The sequence below is a fragment of the Periplaneta americana genome, chromosome 16, assembly GCF_040183065.1.
Source record: "Periplaneta americana isolate PAMFEO1 chromosome 16, P.americana_PAMFEO1_priV1, whole genome shotgun sequence".
In the NCBI taxonomy this organism is placed as follows: Eukaryota; Metazoa; Arthropoda; class Insecta; order Blattodea; family Blattidae; genus Periplaneta; species Periplaneta americana.
The window spans coordinates 136,686,787-136,710,363 of NC_091132.1; the positions used below are offsets into that span (position 1 = coordinate 136,686,787).

Genomic DNA, 23,577 nt, shown 5'->3' on the forward strand with positions numbered 1-23,577 from the left:
TTTCTGACCGTAGGCCTACATATTACACAATATTCGAACCTTTCCATTAGATTTATGAAGCATATACTGAGAGTTCCAGAAGTTTACTTACAGAGGCTAGCAATGTAAGCCTTCGCTGATCTTCTTGGTCTGTAGCTAAAGAGGCGAAGTGCTGCAGAAGGTTTGGTGTTGGTGGAGTAGTGATGTCCAGAAAACGGGAGAAGAGTGTCCTCAGTGAGCACGGTGGTAGCCGTTCATGTGGCTCCCAAGTTTTTACAATTCCTGAACATATAACAGCTCTCATGTAACAATGTTATTATTGTAATAATAAACAAGTTACAGTTTATCAAAGTTCGATTACTGTATCATTCAATTCCTAGATTTTGAAGGGAGAGGAGGAAGGAAAGATAATACAGTGAGGTTAGTTGGGGACGCTCGGGTTTTGCAGGAGACGTTCCCCGTCAAGGGATAGCATGATCACCGGAAATAGTGCGCCCGCAATTCGGCGCGTAAGCAATGAATGACACTGCAGTTTGGTTTTAGTTGTGTTGTGTTGTGTTGTGTTGTGAGAAGTAAGTTGGCGGTGAAAGTTGTAATCTTAAAAGTTTAAGTGAAGTTTAAAGTGCTCCGTATAGGCTACTGTTGTAATGACTTATTCATTACGTGACCTTACCTATAGTCTATGCAATACATACATACGGAAACGAAAATCTTGTGCGGAAACAAGACGGAAATTTCGGGAAAAGTTTCCAAAGAGACCTGTTCCAACTGCCAGTACAATAAAAAGACTTTATAAGAAGTTAGTACGGACAGGTTCAGTAAACGATGAAAAACCGAAGAAGAACGCCGTGTTCTGTCGGAAGAGAAATTAGACGAGATTGGTGAAAGATTGAAACACACCCCTCAAAAATCCCTCAGACATTTAGCGCAGGAAACTGAAATAAGCAAAAGTTCTGCTCGTGTAGTGACAAAATTACTTAAATTAAGGCCCTACTGAAAGTAAGAAACCCTCACTACATAAACGAACTTAAACAGAATATAAGAAATGCAATAAATTCTACGAGTGCTGAAGAACTTGCGAGAATGACTGCAAATTTCATAAAATGATGTCAAATGTATGTTGGAGTAAATGGAGAACATTTTGAGCAACGAATGTGAGCTTGATAACGTACTGTAACTTTTAAGCATTGTAGGCCTAAACGTGCCGGAGACACGCCCGTATTCCTCGCGGTAACCAACACGTTGATAGCCGGGCCGGCTCTGGACGAAAACCCGAGCGTACCCAACTAACCTCACTGTAGGAAGGGTGATTAAATAAGGAGATAATGAAAGATAGGGAATAGATGAATTCATTAATGTAAGAAAGCAAGGAAAAAGAAAGAATGGATAATTAATGAAAAAATAAATAATGGATGAATTGAGTGAAATAATAGCCTACTAAATAAACAAGTGAATTTTTAATTGAAAAAGAAAGACAAAGAAAGGAAGGAGCAAAAGAAGAATGAATGACTAAATGGAATAAAGGGAGTGAAACACTGAATTAAGAAATAACAAAAAAGATAATAGAAAATTGAAGAAAGAAAATAGAAAGAAAGGGTGCACAGGTGATGGAAAGGAATAATGAATGAATGCATAAAAGAATAACAGGACGGGAAAGTAAGTAGGTAAACAAGTAAGTAAATAAATAAATAATTAAATACGGTAGGCATATACAAACAAGCAAATAAATATATTATATGAATATATATATATATATATATAAATATATATATATATATATATAAATAAATAAGCAAACAATATCCGTCTTACTAATAAACCGTGTATAGTTTTTATACGAGACTTATGCAGAGTTGGGCAGAAGGCGTTACTAATAAATCATGCATAAGCGATTGATGTATAAACAGTCTGTAACTATGCAATGGGAATTGCTTTGCAATAGTTATATACTGAAATCCTTTGTTTAAGCGTTGTATATAGAGAAAAAAATGGCCGCCCCTCTAACAGCTGTTCGTATTGACTGTCATTTTTATGATGATGGTTGCCTTGTAACCACAGGAGAACAAACCAAAGAGCACAGAATAATTAGAATAATATTGCTGTAGCTTGTACTCTTTGACCAAAATATAGTGTGATAATCGATCAGAGCCAGTTGTACTATCAATACTTAACAAGGCATACTAGGGCGCTCTATCGGATGCAACAGAGAACCTCTGTTATACACGACGTATGTAGTGATTATAAGTAAGGAATTTACACACGACTTATAAACGAGCTACTCATTGTATAAGTATAAGATAGTTAAACGTCTGTATATAGAGTTTTTATTAGTAAGACCGTATATATATATATATATATATATATATATATATAAAATAGCAAACAAACAAGTGAATAAGTAAATAAATAAATAAATGGATGGACGGATAGAGGGATGAATGAATGAATGAATGAATGAATGAATGAATGAATGAATGAATGAATGAATGAATGAATGAATGAATGAATAGAAGTTAATTTTGACCAGCAGCTGACACTGAATTCTGGGCCTTAAAGAATGGCTCAATTATATTAGGTGATGCAAGGAAATTTCTTCCTTTTCTCACTTACCATTTGAAGTATGGTTCTCCTTCTGCATCTGTAATTCGACAGGTTGGTCAGGGTCTGTGGTTGTCTGCAGTCGTGACAAAATTCCGTCCACTAACTCTTGTCGATTGCATGCAAACACTCCCACATGATCTCCTGGCGTGTAAGGCAGGTCACATGCTAATTCTAGCAACATCGTAGCACGACTGAAATAGCATCAGAAGCTTCAATATTGTTATAGCAAAAACATCACACGATTAATTATTATACTACTGATACTTCCTTGTTTTATTTTATGGTACTAATTATAGTAGGCGTACAGGTAGCCTAACGGTTATTGCTGATGACACAGGTTCAAAAATCGGTAAGTTCATGTGAAATGTGTGGTGGGTAGGAACGGTGTTGGCGTAGGATTCTTTCAGGAATATCCAGTTCTTTTACTATAATTCCAGAAATAATTTATTTTATTATTATTATTATTATTATTATTATTATTATTATTATTATTATTATTACCATGTATTGCGGGTCCCTATCACCACGGCATGGCTTGTCTTCAGGTTACGGATTGAGGAGACGGTCTCCAGATATGGAGGGTAGCAGCGAATATATTGAATAAGCAGTCGTGGACAGCCGATAAGGGGTGGTCCTCCAGCTTGGGGGTTGGGCGAAGGATTAACAACCCAGTACCGTAAAAAACAGCTTGTTACGAAACCTTACAATAAGCTTCGGAATGGGACTGATTCTCTGGCACGACCATTGCTTGGGCATTGCTACTGTGATACACCGTGCATTCTGATTATGAAATCATTCACTACTGATCTGTCACCTCTCGCCGCAATTCAGCTGTCGGTGTGACTCCTGGCGCACATGACGTCATTCAAATTCGTTATCAGAGATCAGAAACAACCCTGTATTTAGTCCACAGCTTTCGCCGTCGCCATGTGCTCTATTGACTAACAATGATTGCGTTTTTAAGATAGAGGCACCTGCCACACGTAATTAGTAACTTCTGAAGATGTTAACCATCAGAAATAATTTCACATTGTTTATTATTTCTAAAGTTAGTCAGAAGAACAATCTCCAACTGAAAGTAAGGTCTACTAATTTAAAGTCGTTTTGAGAATTGTGTTTACGACATTAATCTTTCGAATATTGTAAAACTCCTCAGTTTTTATTCACTCCAGGAGAAACCCTTATTCGTAATTATTTTCTTAAAAAAATTCATCGACCTTATCACACTTGAATCAGCGATATTTGGAAAGCATAGAAGCCACTAGATTACATACTTTATGACGTTAACGAAGTCACAAACATTATTTAAATGACTAGGCTATATTGAAATTATTTCTGTTATTAATTACACAAGATATTTCAGTTCTAATTTTTAATTTATTATTATTTGATACATTTCATTTTAATTATAACGGAGTTCGTAAGTTTTGGTTCAACTTTGAAATACGATACATGTTTACTTGTACGGAAGTAGGCAAGGTACTTGTAAGGCAAACTCTGCTAATTTCGCAGTGTCTCATATATTAGTTAATTGTGGAGTTGTCCGTGTTCGTTTGAACTTACAAAAAATATGGATAAATGCCAGAACCTGTCGGGAATGTTTCATGCAGGAAGATCCCTTTGCAATGCATTCTGGCGAGAGTTACACAACTCTGCTTTAGTAGGTGTGTATTTGCTGAGACAGAGTGAGTAAATTTGCAGTGGTGTGTTTCTGGGCAGTATATGTCGATATATTCAGAACTGTAATTATCACACTATGATTAGTGAATTGTCCACATTCTTATGATTTATTTGAACCTTTGCTTGTTCTTTTATCTAATATAGTTTGTTCGTAATACGCCTTTGCCGGTACTCAATTTCTTAACTAGTTTCCGCTAGTTGCCGGCAAAGCAGTTCGATTGGCACGAAGATTCTAACTTCCTTTAAGAATCTCTATGGGCTAAGTATGCGCCAGCCAGAAAATCTGTCCTACCATAGAGCAGCAGCCTCAACTCGCTCGAATTTTAACAATTTTTATGATGTGCTAGGAAGTGTATGAGAAAGCAGAACTGAGTACCAAGCTAATCTCATTTGAAATTTATGGTTTTCATTGTTTACCAAACCTTACAAAATTGTGTCCCTAAGGAGCAATCTGTCCACCTTCAATGAATGGCAGAGAAAGGAGAAACAACAATTGTCTTGCCAGCGGAAACGGATTCGGATTAGGCCTAAAATTGTCATAATGTTTTTTTCTATCTTTAGCATAATGTTTAATGCAGATATGTGTTAGATAAATTTATTAATTTACAGTTAATATGCAAGCCTTTTCTTGTTATTAATGTTAATAACTGAAGCCCAGTTCTTCTATATAATTATATTGCCTGGTTTGTTAATGTGTGTTCAATTCATGTGTGTAAACATATACTGATGTTTAGATTACATTAAAACATGTTTTGAACTAAAAAGTGTATTCTTGAAAATTGCGTGTTACTGCGAAATTACCCGAGCAGTACTGCGAAGTTACATGAGTTCCTGAAACGCACATATATGTTCTCATGTTTTAGATGATTTTCCCTGTTGAGATACAATTAAAAATAAAATTTTATACCAACCAATACAATTATGTCTAGTGATTTACTGCTGCATGAAGGAAATTTTTTCAAGCATTTTTGGGTATAACTATAGACAGAATACCTTAATACTGCGAAATTAGCCGAGTGTGCCTTATATTAAACTGCTGAAAGTCTGTATGAAAAACCATTTCGTCCTATTGTGAAAGGAAGTCATATTTTCTGTTTGTGAGGAATTATCACTGAAATGTGGACGGCATACCTCAGAAGAATAAAATTTAATTTACTAACCTTGCGTCACTTCCGTGTAAATTGGTCTTCCTGTTTAGTCGGCATGCTGTGACGTTTCTGTTGTGACATTTGGATAGCGCTGCGAAACAATGGAAAATAAAAACATAATTAAGCCTACGCAGTTTTATTATATTAACCGCAATAGAAAGTATTTGTTTAACTTAAACTACAGAAGTTATTGTATAATTGTATTGCGTATTCTTATTGTATTGTACCTAATTGTACTGTGTATCGTAATTTTATTGTGTAAGTTATTGTTTATATTGTTTGTGCCACTGCCACCGGGTGTTTGTCCAATTGCAGTGTAAATAAATACATTAATCGCTATAAATTCAGTTAAGAAACCGTAATTAGCTACTTCAAAAACACACAGGAACCAACATTTACATAACTCTTGCCTGATCATTTCTGTCTTACGGATGCGAGGCATGGACAGTTACTACAATAGCACATTCTTCAAGAATAACTGCTTCAGAGTGAAACTCATGAGACGTACGGTGTAACAAAATGGAATCATAAACGGAATGAATAAATTCTGAAAAAAAAAAAACTTTGAATAAAACCTATTTTACAATATGTAAACAATCACTTGGGAAAGATGTGTTAGAAGAATGGAAAGAGGACGCATCTCTAAACAAATCCTACAATACTGCCTCGTGGAAGGAAATTTGCTGGTCGCCCGACGAAAAGATGGAGATGATGTAAATTTAAGAGATTACATGAATATAGCTAGATGATGGCAAATTATTTGTAGTTATTTATTCAGAATTCCTTTTAAATTACTGAAGTATTCAGATTTGACAAGATTCCAAATAACTGCACTTATGATTAAAATTTTCATCTTGACGCTTTGATATTACAAAGGCGATAAAATGATAATTATAATAATTCTAATTTTAATTTTGTGTATAGGTATAATGCCTCGTTTAAACCACTTATCCTCTTTTGAGTTAATGAAATTGTGGTATTATAATAAAGGAGTAACGATAGAGAAATTTTATTATCATATGCATTGAACATGTTTAGCATAAAAAACAATGCAAGTTTGGATTTTAAGGTGTTCACCTACCTTTGGCAAGATTCTCTTCCTTGGCCTCCACAAACCGCACAGTGGTTGACGAAAGTGTTGGCGAACGCAATGCCAGCGTAGCTTCCAAGAACGTATCGTCATCGTCCAAGCAAAATGTCTCACAAGCAACCTATTTAATGAAAAAATGAAAAACAATATAAAATGTAGTGTCAGAAGACAATATATTTCGTTTAATTCCTATTTCAAGAACAAGAAAATCGATTTTTATATTACATTCACAAAGGTCTAAACAATATGTTCATTTGTAATCTTCTTCAAATGAAAATGAAAGGGTTAAATTATCTAAAAGACATACGTCTGTAATATTTATTTCTAACAAAAGGAACTTAAGGGGAGAGGATGGCATTTTTTGGTGAAAAATGAGTAAATTTACAAGAAAAAAAATCTTTAAAACACTCTGTGATATGTGTGGAATGCATAGCATAACATTTTGTGGGTAATTGTGTCCTTATCGGATGCTGAGTCGCCATTTTTAAACTTCCTACGTTATGGATTTTTAAATCACTCGCCCACTTTTATTGTTGTTTCCGGTAAATTAAATTTTCAAAAACATTTTTTTTCTTTAAAATACCCTTTGATATGTGTGGAATGCATTGCATAACATTTTGTGGGTATTTGTGCCCTTATCGGATGTTGAAACGTTATTTTTAAACCTCCTGCGCTATGGATTTTTAAATCACACGCCCGCTTTTATTGGTTTCCAGTAACTTAATTTTTTTGCTACATTGCCAGACAAAAATAGATATAATTTCTGAACTATTAAAGATACAGTACATGCATGAAATTTAGAACACACATTCTTTAGACTATTAGGAAACTTTTCTCTGTAACAGAATTTTGTTAATTGATTTCATTTTAAAAATACGTCCGTTTGTTTGCAGGAAAGGAAATCAGAAAATTTTTATTAAATTTTGATTGTTTATTTTACAAACGTAGGGACTAATATCAAAATTCTGTTACAGACAGTTTGTAGAACATGCTTTTGCAAATACAATGCAAAAAACTGTTTGAATCTATCTTTAAAAAGGGTTTAGATATATCGGTTTTAGTACAATCCTGCATTGGGTATATATATTTTTTTTCAAATTTGGGCCCCCAAATATTTTTTTTTCAAAATATTTTTATTTGGTTGAGTTGCCACAGCTATGAGCTCTCTACATACAAAAAATTAATATTTTACACCAAATAGGAAAAAAGTGAAAAAAAAAATACCATCCTCTCCCCTTAAATTGTTTTGACCCTACACCAATTTTCACTGTTATGCAACTATATTCTATTCCTAATGATCGATTCCTTAACTTGTGAGCTATGTTTTTCTGCAAAACAGCTTTGTTTCTTATTCTACACCAACATTAATCATCTACTGGGTAGGCCCAATAGCAAAGTGCAGCAATAATAATAATAATAATAATAATAATAATAATAATAATAATAATAATAATAATAATAATAATAATAATAATAAACATACAGTAGTAATGAAGCATTGATTAAATAGGAATTACATTCAAAAGGAATATTTGAAGGAAACTTGCTCGACATCCGCTTCGACCACAAGAAATGTTGCACAATATATTATCAGGATTTCAAATTTGAATCCTAACCTCCTTTATGAGAAGCTGTCAGTTGATATAGAGGTAAGAGATTAATCCCAGGAAATATTCTCCATTATCATCTTACAGTAGTTCTATTATCAGGCAGTACATCTCACTTGACGATATGTGTCAGAGGAAGAATAATAATATTGTTTGTACACATCTGAAGTCTGATTAGTGTAATATGTAGCTAGTCGGCGATATATGCAATAGAGGGGGAAAGGAACTGGCCACCCTAACCCATTATCTTCTGGCCTAGTTGCCTCATAAGCGGTGCCTTGTTGGTATCACTCGTGAGGTTCAGTCCTGTCTTCGGACAGTTGACTAAATATCAAACAACATCGTCTTACAAGCTGAGCCGTGCCCGACATCGTAGCTGTTCACCTAGTACGTCACTTCGTCCGTCAGAGCGCTCTCAGACGTCATATTATAGATAGCGCTATGAATCCTTTCATTTTCTTATCCAAATTATCCTATGGGCCGGTTGATTACGTCTCACGAGGAGAGGGGGAAAGCGAGTTTACTTGGTTATGTGCAGTCATATGTTACATCACTCGGGTCTCGGACGCCGTAGAGATAACATCACTCAGGACTCGGACCCCGTAGAGATAACATCACTCAGCAGTTGAATTTGGTAGAGTTGCAGCCCGCATCGATAGTTTCATTCAGGCAATTGACGTGCACTCGCGAAATGGAGCTCGAACTGTTTTCTATTCTACTTTGGTAACTTAAGTTTATCGTGATAGATTGTTCGAGAATAGGGTCTCATTATATTTCTTTTGAGTATTTACGGATTATATGGAACCTTGTTTCAGATGTATATCTTGTGATTTAGCGTGCTTACAACTTGTGTCAGATTTGTAATCAGTGGAGTAGGTAAATTTCGGTTGTGATATTTTCATTTTTGGTTGTATGTGTTTGAGAGATTGTGCTGGATCGTATTTTGAAAAATCGCTCGCTGGTGATACGTCTTGGATCAAGTAATTGTGATTACGTGGAGTAACATATTATGTGATATATGAGGTTATATTGTATTGGGTATTACTTGATCAAATATGATTTGACATGTGAAGTTTTGATGTTCCAAGGCGGTTTGTGTGATAGCGTGGCGATTACGATCTTTGGGTTACGTCCTTTTTGACGCTGTAATGAACTAGAATAGTATGGGCCTCATTTAATTGTTCTAGTATTTTCCATACTCCATTTTGATTATTGGTTCCCACGCCGCTATTCAGGAATCGAGTGCATTGATTTTCCGTTGCTATTCAAACGATCATTGGGATTTGAAATTATCGTCGGTTACTTATCATATACCGTATCTCTCTCTCTCTCTCTTGGGTATTGTTTGTTGTAAAGTATAGAGATTGTTGTTTGTCCAATCTGCATAGTTTATGTAAGACATATTGGTAATTTATATAGTGATCAGTCATGTGACGCTTCGTACTGGGTAAAGTTTTTGTGTTATACTGAGTTTATGTGTACGTTGAGTTTGGTTAGTCAGATTGTATGGTATCTGTAATTGAATGGGCCATGTATTGAGTTAGTATACTGACTGGGCGTTTGTGTTGAGCTTTATATCTAGTTGGACACACACACACACACACACACACACACACACACACACACACACACACACACACACACACACACACACATATATATATATATATATATATATATATATATATATTCAGAGAGTGTTTTAATGACTAGATGATTAATAGGTCAGTTATTGATTATTGAGAGATGGGCATATTAGATTGTATTATGACCTATAAGTATGTTTGCCCAGTCTAGTTAAACTTTCACGATTCAGATATCGCTTTGGTACTTGTTCAGATTAACTTGTGATATTTTCATTCGCTTATTTCATACTTATTTGTTATTTCATTTATCATTCATGTATATTGTTATCCATTATTGTTAATTATATCTGTTATACAAATTCACACTATTTATTTCTAAAAGTCTTCCACTGCGCACATCTAATCTTCCAATGTACCATCCACCTGGCGAACAACAGTCACTATAAGAAATGTAGAGGAGGAATGGATGATCGTACACCTCGTACACCTCTCAAAGCAAATATTCTGATGGGGGCAGATAAAAAGTTTTTTTCCACCATGTTAATAATATCAAAAGAAGTGCTTATACAAATTTTGGTCACTCGACCGCAATTACGAGGCTGTCCAGAAAGAGATTTTTCCTGGGGCCGTTTACAGAAAAAAACATAATTGCATGGAAAGATTATTTGAAACAGAGCAATTGTTACGCTATTTGTCAGCATATCCCCCCTAGAATTGAGACATTTGTCATACCATGGGATCAATTTTCGTATCCTTGTGTTTCAGAAATCAGCCGCTTAGGATCGGAACCAGCGTTTGACAGCCGTCTGGATCTCTCTGTCGATCCCATGATATGACAAATGTTTCAGTTTCGGTGGGGAATATGTTGAAAAAGAGCTCCTCAACAATTGCTGTGTCTATTCCAATACGTTTTTCCAATGAATTGGTGTTTTCTTTCTGTTAAAGGCCCCTGGCGAACTTATTTTTTTTACGGCCCACGTAATTGCGGTCGAGTGGCCAAAATTTGTATAAGCATTTCTTTTGACGTTATTAAGATGGTGAAAGAAAAAAAAAACTTTTGTATCTGCCCCCATCAGAATGTTTGCTTGTTAGTTCTAGTTCACATCAAATGCCATTTTGTCTCAGCAGGAGTCGAAATCGGATCTGTGGTGGTGAAATGCTACGATTTAGCTCTGTGTGTAATGTATTGATATGTTCAGTACTCACACTGAAGACGTCTGGAGCCCATTTGCGGAACGCTTGCTCCTGACCACACATCTCGTCTCCTTGAGATAGTTTCAACAATCGCTCTCCGCCTAATTCTCCCAGCAGGTTGTCCACGTATTTTCCGAAAGCACAGAAGTTCGGGTAAGCACTTGATCCAAGTGCAAAAACTGCAAATCTTGAGAAAAAATAAAAAAGTGTTATCAGACTGTCACAATGATACAATAATAATACAGTAAAATATATAGGACTATATAATATAGACTAAAAGCCATTTATAAGTAAGGAAGTAATATAGACTATACACAAATTAATGATGAATCCGATATCGCCGCCTTACAAAACGATCTTAACGTTATTGAAACCTTGACGACAGAAAATAAAATGAAAATCAATGTAAATAAAAGTAAGTCAATATCCTTCTGTATAACGCATAAATAAATTTGTCTCAGATTAGCTGAATGATACATCGGTGCCACAAGTGAACACTTGTAAATACCTAGGTATATATTTGAGTAACAAACTGGGTTAGGAGGAACTAGTCACTAATACCACAAGGAAAGCCTGAAAAGCACTACATTTCTCTATGAGTATTCTGAAGAAATCTAACCGAAGGTCAAAAGAATTAGCGTACAAAATCCTTGTTCGCCCAGTTATGGAATATGGAGCAGTAGGGTGGGATCCGTACTGACAAAACCAAATCGATTCAATAGAAAAGGTCCAACGCAAGGCAGAAAATATGTCAAAATAGGAAAGAGACATGGTGAAGAGATAGTAAAAGATTTAGGGTGGGAACTTCTCAAATCAAGGCGACGAAAGACCAGACTCACCGCATTAAGGCACAAATGGGACACAAAGCATGGACCGACATCAATGCTAGATTAGTAACATCTTCATACTTAGGCAGGACTGATCATATTAGGAAGTTTAAATGTAGAAAACAAAGAACGGACGTGACAAAATTTTCCTTTGTTAACCGCAAAATTGTAGACTGGAACAGCTTACCTGCGGCAATCTTTCAGGGTGGTCCTCTCAAAATCAATACATTTAAGGAAAGGTTGAAAAGATTAGACTGACAATGTAATTTGTAGGTGGAGTGTGATCAACTAAGTTGTGTCATATAATTAATTAAGTTGATACGAGTATGTATCGTGTGTAATTAATTAAGATGATATGTAATTAAGTTGATATGTAAATAAATTAAGGTGATATGTAATTAATTAAGATGATATGTAATTAATTAATATATGTAATTAATTAAGGTGATATTTAATTACTTAAATTGGTAATAGTTGGGTGAAATAGGTTAGGTTTACTTTTGCTTATTGTAGGCGTTATTATAGCATAGTTTTTATTTATAGTCCTAGGTTTATTGCATCTATTTATTTATAGTTAGAAGTAAATTTGCGTTTATTTTATTTTTTATTACTGTAATTATTGTATTATTATAATGATATTATTTTATATTATATACCACTGCCAGCGGGTGTATACCCAATTGTAGTGTTAATAAATACATACACATACATAACATGACATTTTCAGTAACAATTTATACAATACAATAAACTAGTGACAACATTAAACAATGCTGTGCAGAAAGACGCCAGAATAAACTTTATTGCTATATGGTTCCGATTCATGTGAAGAAAGGTCGAAAGAAAATTACAGCAGCTTAAATGAACGTCTTTTAACTCGTTAAAAATCTACGCTTCGAATCTATACTTCTAATATTTGTATCACTTCTATATGCCGAATTTAATTAAAATACAAATAATATTAAGCAATTATTATAATATATCTTACATGCAGCTATTTTATACAAAACTATATACAAGATGTAATAAAAATTCAGGAACAAACATTGAGAATGAGTTATCTACACTAAAACAAGAAAAATATGTCATATAAACATATGCCTTGAAATACCACATTTGTAAGTTATTGAAAGATGACATTCAATACTTTTCAGGCTGATCGGCAGTAGCGGCTCAAGATGAATGCGTTGTTTGGTATTTCAGGTGCTTGTCTGGCAGGTCCATATACTTTACCATCACATCTTACTCTTACAAGCAATGTCTACAGGGAGTTTATTGTAAATGCGCTTCCAGATTTTCTACGCTATATGCTCCTGGCAATAAGAGCAACCATGTGGATTATGTATGTGGGAATCCAGCACATTTCAGTCATATTGTTCGAGATACAGACGTCATCGGGGCAGAAGTGTACGGCAAAGCAGGGTCTCTCGATTGCTGGAGAAGTTCAGGACAACGGGATCGATCAATGATTAGCCGCGATCGGAACATCCAACATGTGTTTGTATCTATAATCTTTTCGCTGTAAGAAAAATCCTAATGTAAACAATAGCACGGGACTGAAGTGAGGCTTCATTGGCTGTTTGGCGCCATAGATTCTCAGTACGTGTTCCCGCCTACTGTTGTTCATTCTGTTTCATGTTAAACAGTTCCCGTTACTCGTCAAGTAGGTCTAACCTCACTACTACGCATTCGTTTGCTTAGGAAACATTTACTTTATAATTACTGTAATTAAAACTCACTTAACTTATTATATACATTTAAGACTATTTGTTTTTCTCCGCTTTTGAGAGGGTTTCCACTCTATGTTTAATAACCACACACACCGAGGATGGAGAAGCCATACCGGTACTTCAGTACCACGTGCTTACGTGAACAACTGTAATCTTTTCGCTGTAAAAAAATAATGTAAACAATAGCACGTGACTAAAGTGAGGCTTCATTGGCCGCTGTTTGGCGCCATAGATTCTCAGTACGTGTTCCCGCCTACTGTTTTGTACATTCTGTTTCATGTTAAACATTTCCCGTTACTCGTCAAGTAGGTCTAACCTCACTACTATGCATTCGTTTGCTTAGGAAACACTTATTTTATAATTATTGTAATTAAATTATGTTTAAGTCTTATGTCTTCACAATGGACAGTTGAGGATGCAAAAGCCATACTTCAGTACCACGTGTTTACGTAAACAACTACGAGCTCAAGTGACGCCAGCTTGTTAAAAGAACAGACTACCTCGGTATTACTGTTGGTATTCATCCACGTTCATAGTACATAACAAAATATAAAAGTAGCTTTTCTTTTACATAGCGTTTTACATATGAATAAAGTTAAATGTTTCATCGTATTTAACAACTAGAATTCAATGTTTTATTTTCAAATAATACAAGATTGTGGTTTCCAAATACGAACTATATTTTCCTGCGTCATGTGAGTGTTTCGACTGGGAGCCAATCACGGGTATGACAGCAACGTGCTTATGTTTACATTAAGATTTTTCTTACAGCGAAAACAGTATACGAGCTCAAGTGACGCCAGCTTGCTACAAGAACAGACTACCTCGGTATTACTGTTGGTATTCATCCGCGTTCATAGTACATAACAAAACATAAAAGTAGCTTTTATTTTACATAGTATTTTACATATAAGTGAAGTTATATGTTTCATTGTATTTAACAACTAGAATTCAATTTTTTATTTTCAAACAATACAAGATTATGGTTTCCAAATACGAACTATATTTTGCTGCGTCATGTGAGTGTTTCGACTGGGAGCCAATCACGGGTGCTTATGTTTACATTAGGACTTTTCTTACAGCGAAAACAGTATAATGCCTACCCACTTCACTTGCTTGATTTGGGTTCCGTATTATTTACTGTAGGTTAGATGGCAGGACTGTGACCCATTTTCAAATTGCACACAACTTCGGCGGGCCACAGGCCTACATGAAGTAAGTTCTGGCGAAGTAACACGCCAGTCCAAAAAGTCTTTATGACGGACAAGTACATACCAAACAGCACTGTGACAGTGCCACTGTCCATAATATCTTAGATTTTTCATCCATATACAGTAAGCACCAAATTCTGCAACATATTATGTCTGAAGATATTCCGGACCGTAGCACAATGTGCAATTTTCCCAATCTAGGTGGACAAAAATCAAATTTCAACTTGTTTAGTTAGGCATAGATGAATATGAATTCATGTTCTTTAGTATTTGAAGAATGTTATGAGAAATAGCTTTTACTGTTTTATCAGCGGCAAGCTATATTTAGAAGGGTATGAACAATGAGTTCTTCCTAACACTTCTCGCTCCTGTTCAGCTGTAGACAGAGAGGCTCACTATATGGGTGAAAACAGCCAATTCTTAGTGATTTATTATGTTGTGAGACATAGAATATGTTCAGATAGTTATGTTCTTACTAATGTAACTTCAATTACAAGTTTGTAAAGTATTTTTCTTCTTAGAGAAGCGCTTAAACATTACAATTGAAGAAAATATTATTTTAAAGTTCTCCAAATATGTGAGTTTTAATATAGCCGGTCACGTCTGGTTACAACAATTCTTTTACCATTTAATACAGCATCATTTAGAGTGTCGGAGCCCTGTTTTAAAGTTTGCGTGTTCTTTCGCATTTATCAGTAATTTTTTTTTTCAATGGTGGCGTATACGGTAACTGTTCCATGTTTGGCTTAACAGCAGAAACGAATCATGGAATAAGGAAGTTTTTAATCACTTGTGTGTGTTTCCGTACAAATTCTGTGTTTGAAAATGTAGGTGTGCCAGTATGAATTAGGAATTAACTTTGGTGTGCCAAAGATTAAAAAAAGGTTGCGGAACACTGGTTTAAGGCCTAGGACTCGCGTTACGGAATGCGCGCTGGTTCGAGTTCTTATGGGGGAAGAAATTTTCTCATGAAATTTCGGCCAGTGTATAGGACCGGTGCCCACCCAGCATCGTAATGCACATGGGGAGCTACGATAGGTAGCGAAATCCGGTTGCGAAAGCCAGATATAACGGCTGGGGGGATCATCGTGCTAACGACATGATACCTCCATTCTGGTTGGATGATCGTCCACCTCTGCTTCGGCATGTGGACGTGAGACCAGCAGCTCACGACACTGAACAATTTCAATGAGCCGCTGTGACATATTAGAAGACTTTTGCTATGTTTTCTGAATTCAAAACAGCTGAAAAATGTTTTCCCGATCTCTGCGTGTAATTATAATCATTGACAGAGGCCGAATGTGTCTTGAAAATTCGCTGGGCTAGCGATCAGAGCGAGAAATGTGTTTACCTCGAGTGAGGTTAGCGAGAAACTCGTTGTAGTGTGTGGCGTTCCATTTAAAACACTGCTTTCGATTTCATGCATTTCTCGGCGCACACTTCACATTACACATCTCTCGGTATAGTGTGTGATCTGCCTTAAGACCAGTTACCACGGTGCGTGTTTCTGTGATGGATTGCATGCTGGGGGCGCTGATGGCAGTTCTGCGTGCTTGCTGCTCCTTCTGGCTACTTTGTTCACAATCATGCTGGATTTCCAAATTAATTTGCTTGTTATTTTTCGTGTTAGCTTGCATGTCGGAAACTTGTTACCAAGTTCGTTGTTTTCCAACTAAATTTGTTTTTATTTTTCTGTGTTCCTTAGTTTCTAAGAATAGAGCAATTAAATATCGGACTTTAGTTATTTTACACTTCTGATTTAATTACTAGGGAGCGGATTTTTATGTGCTAAAAATTTAAATAGATTTATTTTCATGTGCTAAAAAGTACGAAAATATTTGCTAAAAATAATTTTTTTTTTAATATAACAAAAATACCTTACTTAGCTTCAAAAAAATGTTACTAGGAACTCACCAATCACACTTGAATATTAGATGCTAGTAGTCCGAGAATTGCAGTGAACAACAAAGGTCATTTCCAAATTCTCCATCACAAATGCATGCCTATTATCTCTGAACAACGACTTATACTGTGAAAACGATCTTTCCACATCACAGGACGTCAGACGTGCATATTTAAAGAGAGGAATGTCACAAACATCTACAATTTCACCTACAGGCACACTCTCCAATACTTGAGCAACTTTACACATTTTTTTTATATCCACTGTTTTGTCGTGAATGCACACGTGAAGCAGCGTCAATGTGCTTGTTTCCAGACAAATGTTGGGTTACCTGAGAGCTCTGTTCTGCACTTACTGATTTACCACATGTTGGCAAAATAATACTTTTCCGTCGGTAGTGAAAATGTTTTTAAATTCATCTACATATTGCTGTAACTGCGATCTTAAACTCGATTTGATTTTAGGCATCTTAAGAGGCTAATATACACACGTCTTAACGTAAAAAAAGGTTTCTAGCTACTGACTGACAATGTTGGAGAAAAGCTTCCTATAGCGACGACTACGCAGCTTTTGCTTATGGTCCGATAACAAGATGTATTTCCTCACTTCATAGGCATGAGCGAGAGGCGAGAGATTTGTTTAAATTAAGAAATGTTTATACCCGAGCTCTTATCCGTTGTTTCACAAACAAAGCGCGGAATGAAATCATCTTCAGCAACAATAAACATTCCTAATTATGTGTTGCAAAATCTCTCCTTCTGTCGATATTAATTTATTCTCATATAATAACACTGATATGCTACCTAGCAGTTCTCAGAACTTGAGGCGATACTATTACAAAAATGGATCACGGATACACCACATAGCCCATAGAAACACGAAGCACCAAGAATTCTTAAAAAGATAATGTATTTCTGAGTGATATAATTGATTTAGTTTTAAAATATTTAAAAGTTCTTGTAAAAAATTATTTAAGTAAAAAAACTCCAAGATTTAGATTTCCTGAAAATATGTATTTACATAATTTTTTGGTGAAAATATGTGTTTTTATGTGAAATAAAATTCGGGTTCTAAACTTGAAACTTGACATTCGGAATTTTTAACTTTGCTAATTGTGTTTTATCACACGCAAGAAAAATATTTAATTACATAGGAATCCGCTCCTTAATAATGACTTTGATATGGAGAAGAATGGAACGCATGAAGTGGAGAGACAGAATAAGAAATGAAGCTGTGTTGGAAAGAGTGGGTGAAGAAAGAATGATGCTGAAACTGATCAGGAAGAGGAAACGAAATGGAGTGGGGTCACCGGCTGAGAAGAAACTACTGTCTATTGAAGGATGCACTGGAAGGAATGGTGAACGGAGATCTGTACTACCACCAAGACTTCACCCCGACCTATTTTTACTATTGCAGATAACAGATTAAATGAGAGTGTTGGGGAAAGATAGAGGGAAACAGGAGTATCTTGAAAAAATTCTCCGCAACATTTGCTTCGCCCCTATAGTACGTTACAAATTCCACCAGTGCAAGTCTGAAAAATTCCCTATCATGAAAAAATAAGTGGCATGGTCACCGACATTTGCTTCACATGTTATTTAGTTATATTTTGAAATTTGGAGTTTTTATTATCCTCCTCAGAATATTTCCACTATAAAATATTTATTCGCGAAAAATGCTTAGAGAAGTAAAACGACAAATTCCCGGAGAATATCTCGCCGCCCGGTATGACTGATGCCAGAGCCCGGTACCGAGCCGTGGCCCGGCGGTTGAGAAATTCTGGTCTATATCTAGCGTAAGCAGCGTGATGTGCATAAGAATGTCTCATAACATAGCTGAGGAAGTGCCTCTTAGCAGTAGGCCTAGTAAAATAAACGAACGCACTGTGTCTAGGATTTCACAAAGTTTATTTTAAAGTATTCAGATTCTCTTTATGTGAAAATATGAAACTATTGACCAGTTTTCTTCAAGATTTTACTAACCATCTATGTTTGATTGCAGAAATTTATGTGAAAATACCAAGAGTAACACAATCGAGAAAGAAGAACATAAATTAATTAATAAAAAATAAGCCTTTCTTATTTAGAACTGATTTACTGTAAATTATACGATGAAAGAGTAATGGAATGGAGAAAAAATCTCTCCGGCGCCGGGATTTGAACCCGGGTTTTCAGCTCTATTTGCTAATGCTTTTTCCACTAAGCCACACCGGATACTCACCCCGGCGTCGGACAGAATCGTCTCAGTTTAAGTTCCAACTCTTGGATTCCCTCTAGTGGCCGCCCTCTGCACTACGTTATAGATGTCTATGAACGTAGGACTGAAGTCCATACATGTGCTGAGGTGCACTCGTTATGAGTGACTAGTTGGCCGGGATCCGACGGAATAAGCGCCGTCTTAAATCACGAAGTGATTTACGCATATCATATATATTAATTTAATGTACCGAAGTACATATGATATTTCCATGCAGATATTCTGCGTTATCATACGATGAAAGAGTAATGGAACGGGCCGGAGAGAATTTTTCTCTGTTCCATTACTCTTTCATCGTATGATGACGCAGAATATCTGCATGGAAATATCATATGTATTTCGGTACATTAAAATAATATTACTGTAAATAATATTTCTTTGTTCCAATACGCTTTAAGAAGTTCTGTAATAACATTTTGTAAGTGGAAAATCGGCTAATCTCTCACAGGTACTAAAAATTTAATAAACTGATCTTTATTTTTTATACAGCATAATTAACTAGACAATTGGTTTTGCTTCTCTTAGAAACAGAACATAATATGATAATTTAGTTTAAATTAACATAAGCTAATAAAACAGCCTTGTAAGTTAAGTTGTGGATTATGTTTTTCTTTTAAAAATGATAAAATGTAGGTCTATATGAAGTGAGCACAGAAGAAAGGAGATCTTTTACGAAGAAGAGACCCGATAGCCTACACTGCAGCCTAAGGCTTATTGTGCTTACCACTCCTATTCTATGAATGATTGGGTAGCCGAACGGCTGCGATCTTGTACAAGTACAGCACTCCGCATCGTGAACTTAGCCTGGGCTATGGCATGGATGATGATATGTGAATTATTAATGATGGCGAAATGAATCCGAGGTCCAACGAGGAAAATTGCCCAGGAATTCGCTTCAATTGGTTGAGGAAAATCCCGGAATAACCCCCAATCAGGTAACTTGTCCTAACCAGAATTTGAACCCGGGCCCATTCGTTTCACGATCAGACGTGCTAACCGTTATTCCACAGCGGTAGACTGAAGGAAGGAGATACTAAATTTTGATTGTACTGCGAAGAAAAGTATGTTTCCTGTTATAAAAATGAAAATTTTATACCACAGCTGCAGAATATTCTCTATAAGCTTTCTATTTTAGGCAACTAGAAATGACACGCACTCAAATGCATCAATCTCAAAACCGAAATAGGTTTTTTAATAATATTTAAAAGAATAGGTAAATGATAACAATTTAAGATAAAATAGTATGCGCTCAGAGCTATTAGTCCTTCTCAAAGACACCATCTAGGTAATTTTATAAGATAAAGGAAATATGTCGTAATTATAAATAGTGTAATGACGTTTCCAGCATCCTATCCAGTCAGTAATCTCCGACAGCTCGTAATGATATTATGATTGCACTCCATGTCCTGCGTTCAACTGTCAAGTCCTCATATAAAACTGCCTCGTCGCCTATCCAATTAGTCAAAGAGTAGCACTAAAGGCCACAACATCATCCATCAGTCAGCTATCAATAAAACCGACTGATCGATTGCAATATTGTTAATGGATCGTTATGACTCACCTGTTATAGGTGGATGATAAATACTACAAACTGCTCCCGGTTTTTGAAGCCGTTGTCAGTTTATCAATTCGCATGGGGGATTGTCGATTCTCATCATAATCATCACCGATAATAATAATAATAATAATAATAATAATAATAATAATAATAATAATAATAATAATAAGTTAATAATAGAAGTTTCATATGATATGCTTATTGAATTTGGTATTCCCAAGAAACTAGTTCGATTAATAAAAATGTGTCTCAGTGAAACGTACAGCAGAGTTCGTATAGGTCAGTTTCTGTCAGATGCGTTTCCAATTCACTGTGGGCTAAAGCAAGGAGATGCACTATCACCTTTACTTTTTAACTTTGCTCTAGAGTATGCCATTAGGAAAGTCCAGGATAACAGAGAGGGTTTGGAATTGAACGGGTTACATCAGCTTCTTGTCTATGCAGATGACGTGAATATGTTAGGAGAAGATCCACAAACGATTAGGGAAAACAGGGGAATTTTACTGGAAGCAAGTAGAGAGATAGGTTGGAAGTAAATCCCGAAAAGACAAAGTATATGATTATGTCTCGTTACGAGAATATTGTACGAAATGGAAATATAAAAATTGGAAATTTATCTTTTGAAGAGGTGGAGAAGTTCAAATATCTTTGAGCAACAGTAACAAATATAAATGATACTCGGGAGGAAATTAAACACAGAATAAATATGGGAAATCATCATCATCAGCCACATGGTTTAAGCCTTGTTTGGCTCGTTCCGGTCTCATGAAGTATATAAATTTTAAAATTGTTGAAGCCATCTTTTCTTGGGTCTACCTATGTTTCGTTTACCAGTTGGTCTGTAGTCGAATATTAATTTAGGAATACGCTCTTGAGTCATTATTTCAACGTGTTGCTTCCATTTATTCCTATATTCTATGAGTTTTTCAATTAAATTGAGAAGTGTCTGTTATTATTCGGTTGCAAAGCTTTTATAATCCAGTCTACTGTCAAAAAATCTGAAAGTTAGAATTTATAAAACAGTTATACTACCGGTTGTTCTTTATGGTTGTGAAACTTGGACTCTCACTTTGAGAGAGGAACATAGGTTAAGGATGTTTGAGAATAAGGTGCTTAGGATAATATTTGGGGCTAAGAGGGATGAAGTTACAGGAGAGTGGAGAAAGTTATAAAACACAGAACTGCACGCATTGTATTCTTCACCTGACATAATTTACTTACTTACTTACAAATGGCTTTTAAGGAACCCGAAGGTTCATTGCCGCCCTCACATAAGCCCGCCATCGGTCCCTATCCTGTGCAAGATTAAGCCAGTCTCTATCATCATACCCCACCTCCCTCAAATCCATTTTAATATTATCCACCCATCTACGTCTCGGCCTCCCTAAAGGTCTTTTTCCCTCCGGTCTCCCAACTAACACTCTATATGCATTTCTGGATTCGCCCATACGTGCTACATGCCCTGCCCATCTCAAACGTCTGGATTTCAAGTTCCTAATTATGTCAGGTGAAGAATACAATGCGTGCAGTTCTGTGTTGTGTAACTTTCTCCATTCTCCTGTAACTTCATCCCGCTTAGCCCCAAATATTTTCCTAAGCACCTTATTCTCAAACACCCTTAACCTATGTTCCTCTCTCAGAGTGAGAGTCCAAGTTTCACAGCCATATAGAAGAACCGGTAATATAACTGTTTTATAAATTCTAACTTTCAGATTTTTGGACAGTAGACTGGATGATAAGAGCTTCTCAACCGAATAATAACACGCATTTCCCATATTTATTCTGCGTTTAATTTCCTCCCGAGTGTCATTTATATTTGTTACTGTTGCTCCAAGATATTTGAATTTTTCCACCTCTTCGAAGGATAAATCTCCAATATTTATATTTCCATTTCGTACAATATTCCCGTCACGAGACATAATCATATACTTTGTCTTTTCGGGATTTACTTCCAAACCGATCGCTTTACTTGCTTCAAGTAAAATTTCCGTGTTTTCCCTAACCGTTTGTGTATTTTCTCCTAACATATTCACGTCATCTGCATAGACAAGAAGCTGATGTAGCCCGTTCAATTCCAAACCCTGCCTGTTATCCTGAACTTTCCTAATGGCATATTCTAAAGCGAAGTTAAAAAGTAAAGGTGATAGTGCATCTCCCTGCTTTAGCCCGCAGTGAATTGGAAAAGCATCAGATAGAAACTGACCTATACGGACTCTGCTGTATGTTTCACTGAGACACATTTTAATTAATCGAACTAGTTTCTTGGGAATACCATATTCAATAAGAATATCATATAATACTTCCCTCTTAACCGAGTCATAAGCCTTTTTGAAATCTATGAATAACTGATGTACTGTACCCTTATACTCCCATTTTTTCTCCATTATCTGCCGAATACAAAAAATCTGATCAATAGTCGATCTATTACGCCGAAAACCGCACTGATGATCCCCAATAATTTCATCTACGTACGGAGTTAATCTCCTCAAAAGAATATTGGACAAAATTTTGTACGACGTCAACAAAAGTGATATTCCTCGAAAGTTACCACAGTTGGTTTTGTCCCCCTTTTTAAAAATAGGTACAATTATGGACTCCTTCCATTGTTCTGGTACAATTTCCTTTTCCCAAATAGCAAGTACAAGTTTATAAATTTCGCTATATAATGCACTTCCACCCTCTTGTATTAATTCTGCTGGAATTTGATCGATACCTGGAGACTTGTACTTTTTCAGATTTTCTATCGCAATTTCGACTTCTGAAAGCGTGGGTTCGGGTATAAATGGCTCAGCAGTTTGTATTTCAATTTCGTCCCGATCATTTCTATTTGGCCTATGTACATTTAGTAGTTGCGCAAAATAGTTTTTCCATCTGTTTAGGATTGATGGAGAGTCTGCAAGCAAGTCACCATTCTCATCCTTGATCACGTTTACCCTTGGCTGATATCCGTTCTTAAATTCCTTTATACCCTTATATAAATCTCGAATGTTTTTATTCTTACTATTTGTTTCTACCTCATTCAGTTTTTCCTTCAAGTAACCTCTCTTTTTATTCCTAAGTGTACGACTTGCTTCCCGTCTTTCATTGAAATAATTATCTCTCTTCTCCTCAACTGGATCCTGTAAGAATTTCAATTTTGCCTGTTTCCTTCTTTCTACTACCATGCAACAATCTTCATCAAACCACGGTTTCTTTTTCTTAGTTTCA

At 35.8% G+C, this 23,577-nt stretch overlaps 1 protein-coding gene across 2 annotated transcripts in view; it reads right to left on the reverse strand.

The window, feature by feature from the left end:
- Nos (Nitric oxide synthase) overlaps nt 1-23,577 on the reverse strand; it is a 501,742-nt gene that overhangs the window by 20,937 nt on the left and 457,228 nt on the right. For both annotated transcript variants that reach the window (XM_069813071.1, XM_069813070.1), the window contains 5 exons: nt 10,898-11,072; nt 6,490-6,619; nt 5,421-5,499; nt 2,590-2,771; nt 92-261 (listed from right to left, as the gene is read on the reverse strand). In XM_069813071.1, the coding sequence (XP_069669172.1) occupies nt 92-261; nt 2,590-2,771; nt 5,421-5,499; nt 6,490-6,619; nt 10,898-11,072 (736 nt within the window). The remainder of the gene's footprint in view (nt 1-91; nt 262-2,589; nt 2,772-5,420; nt 5,500-6,489; nt 6,620-10,897; nt 11,073-23,577) is intronic.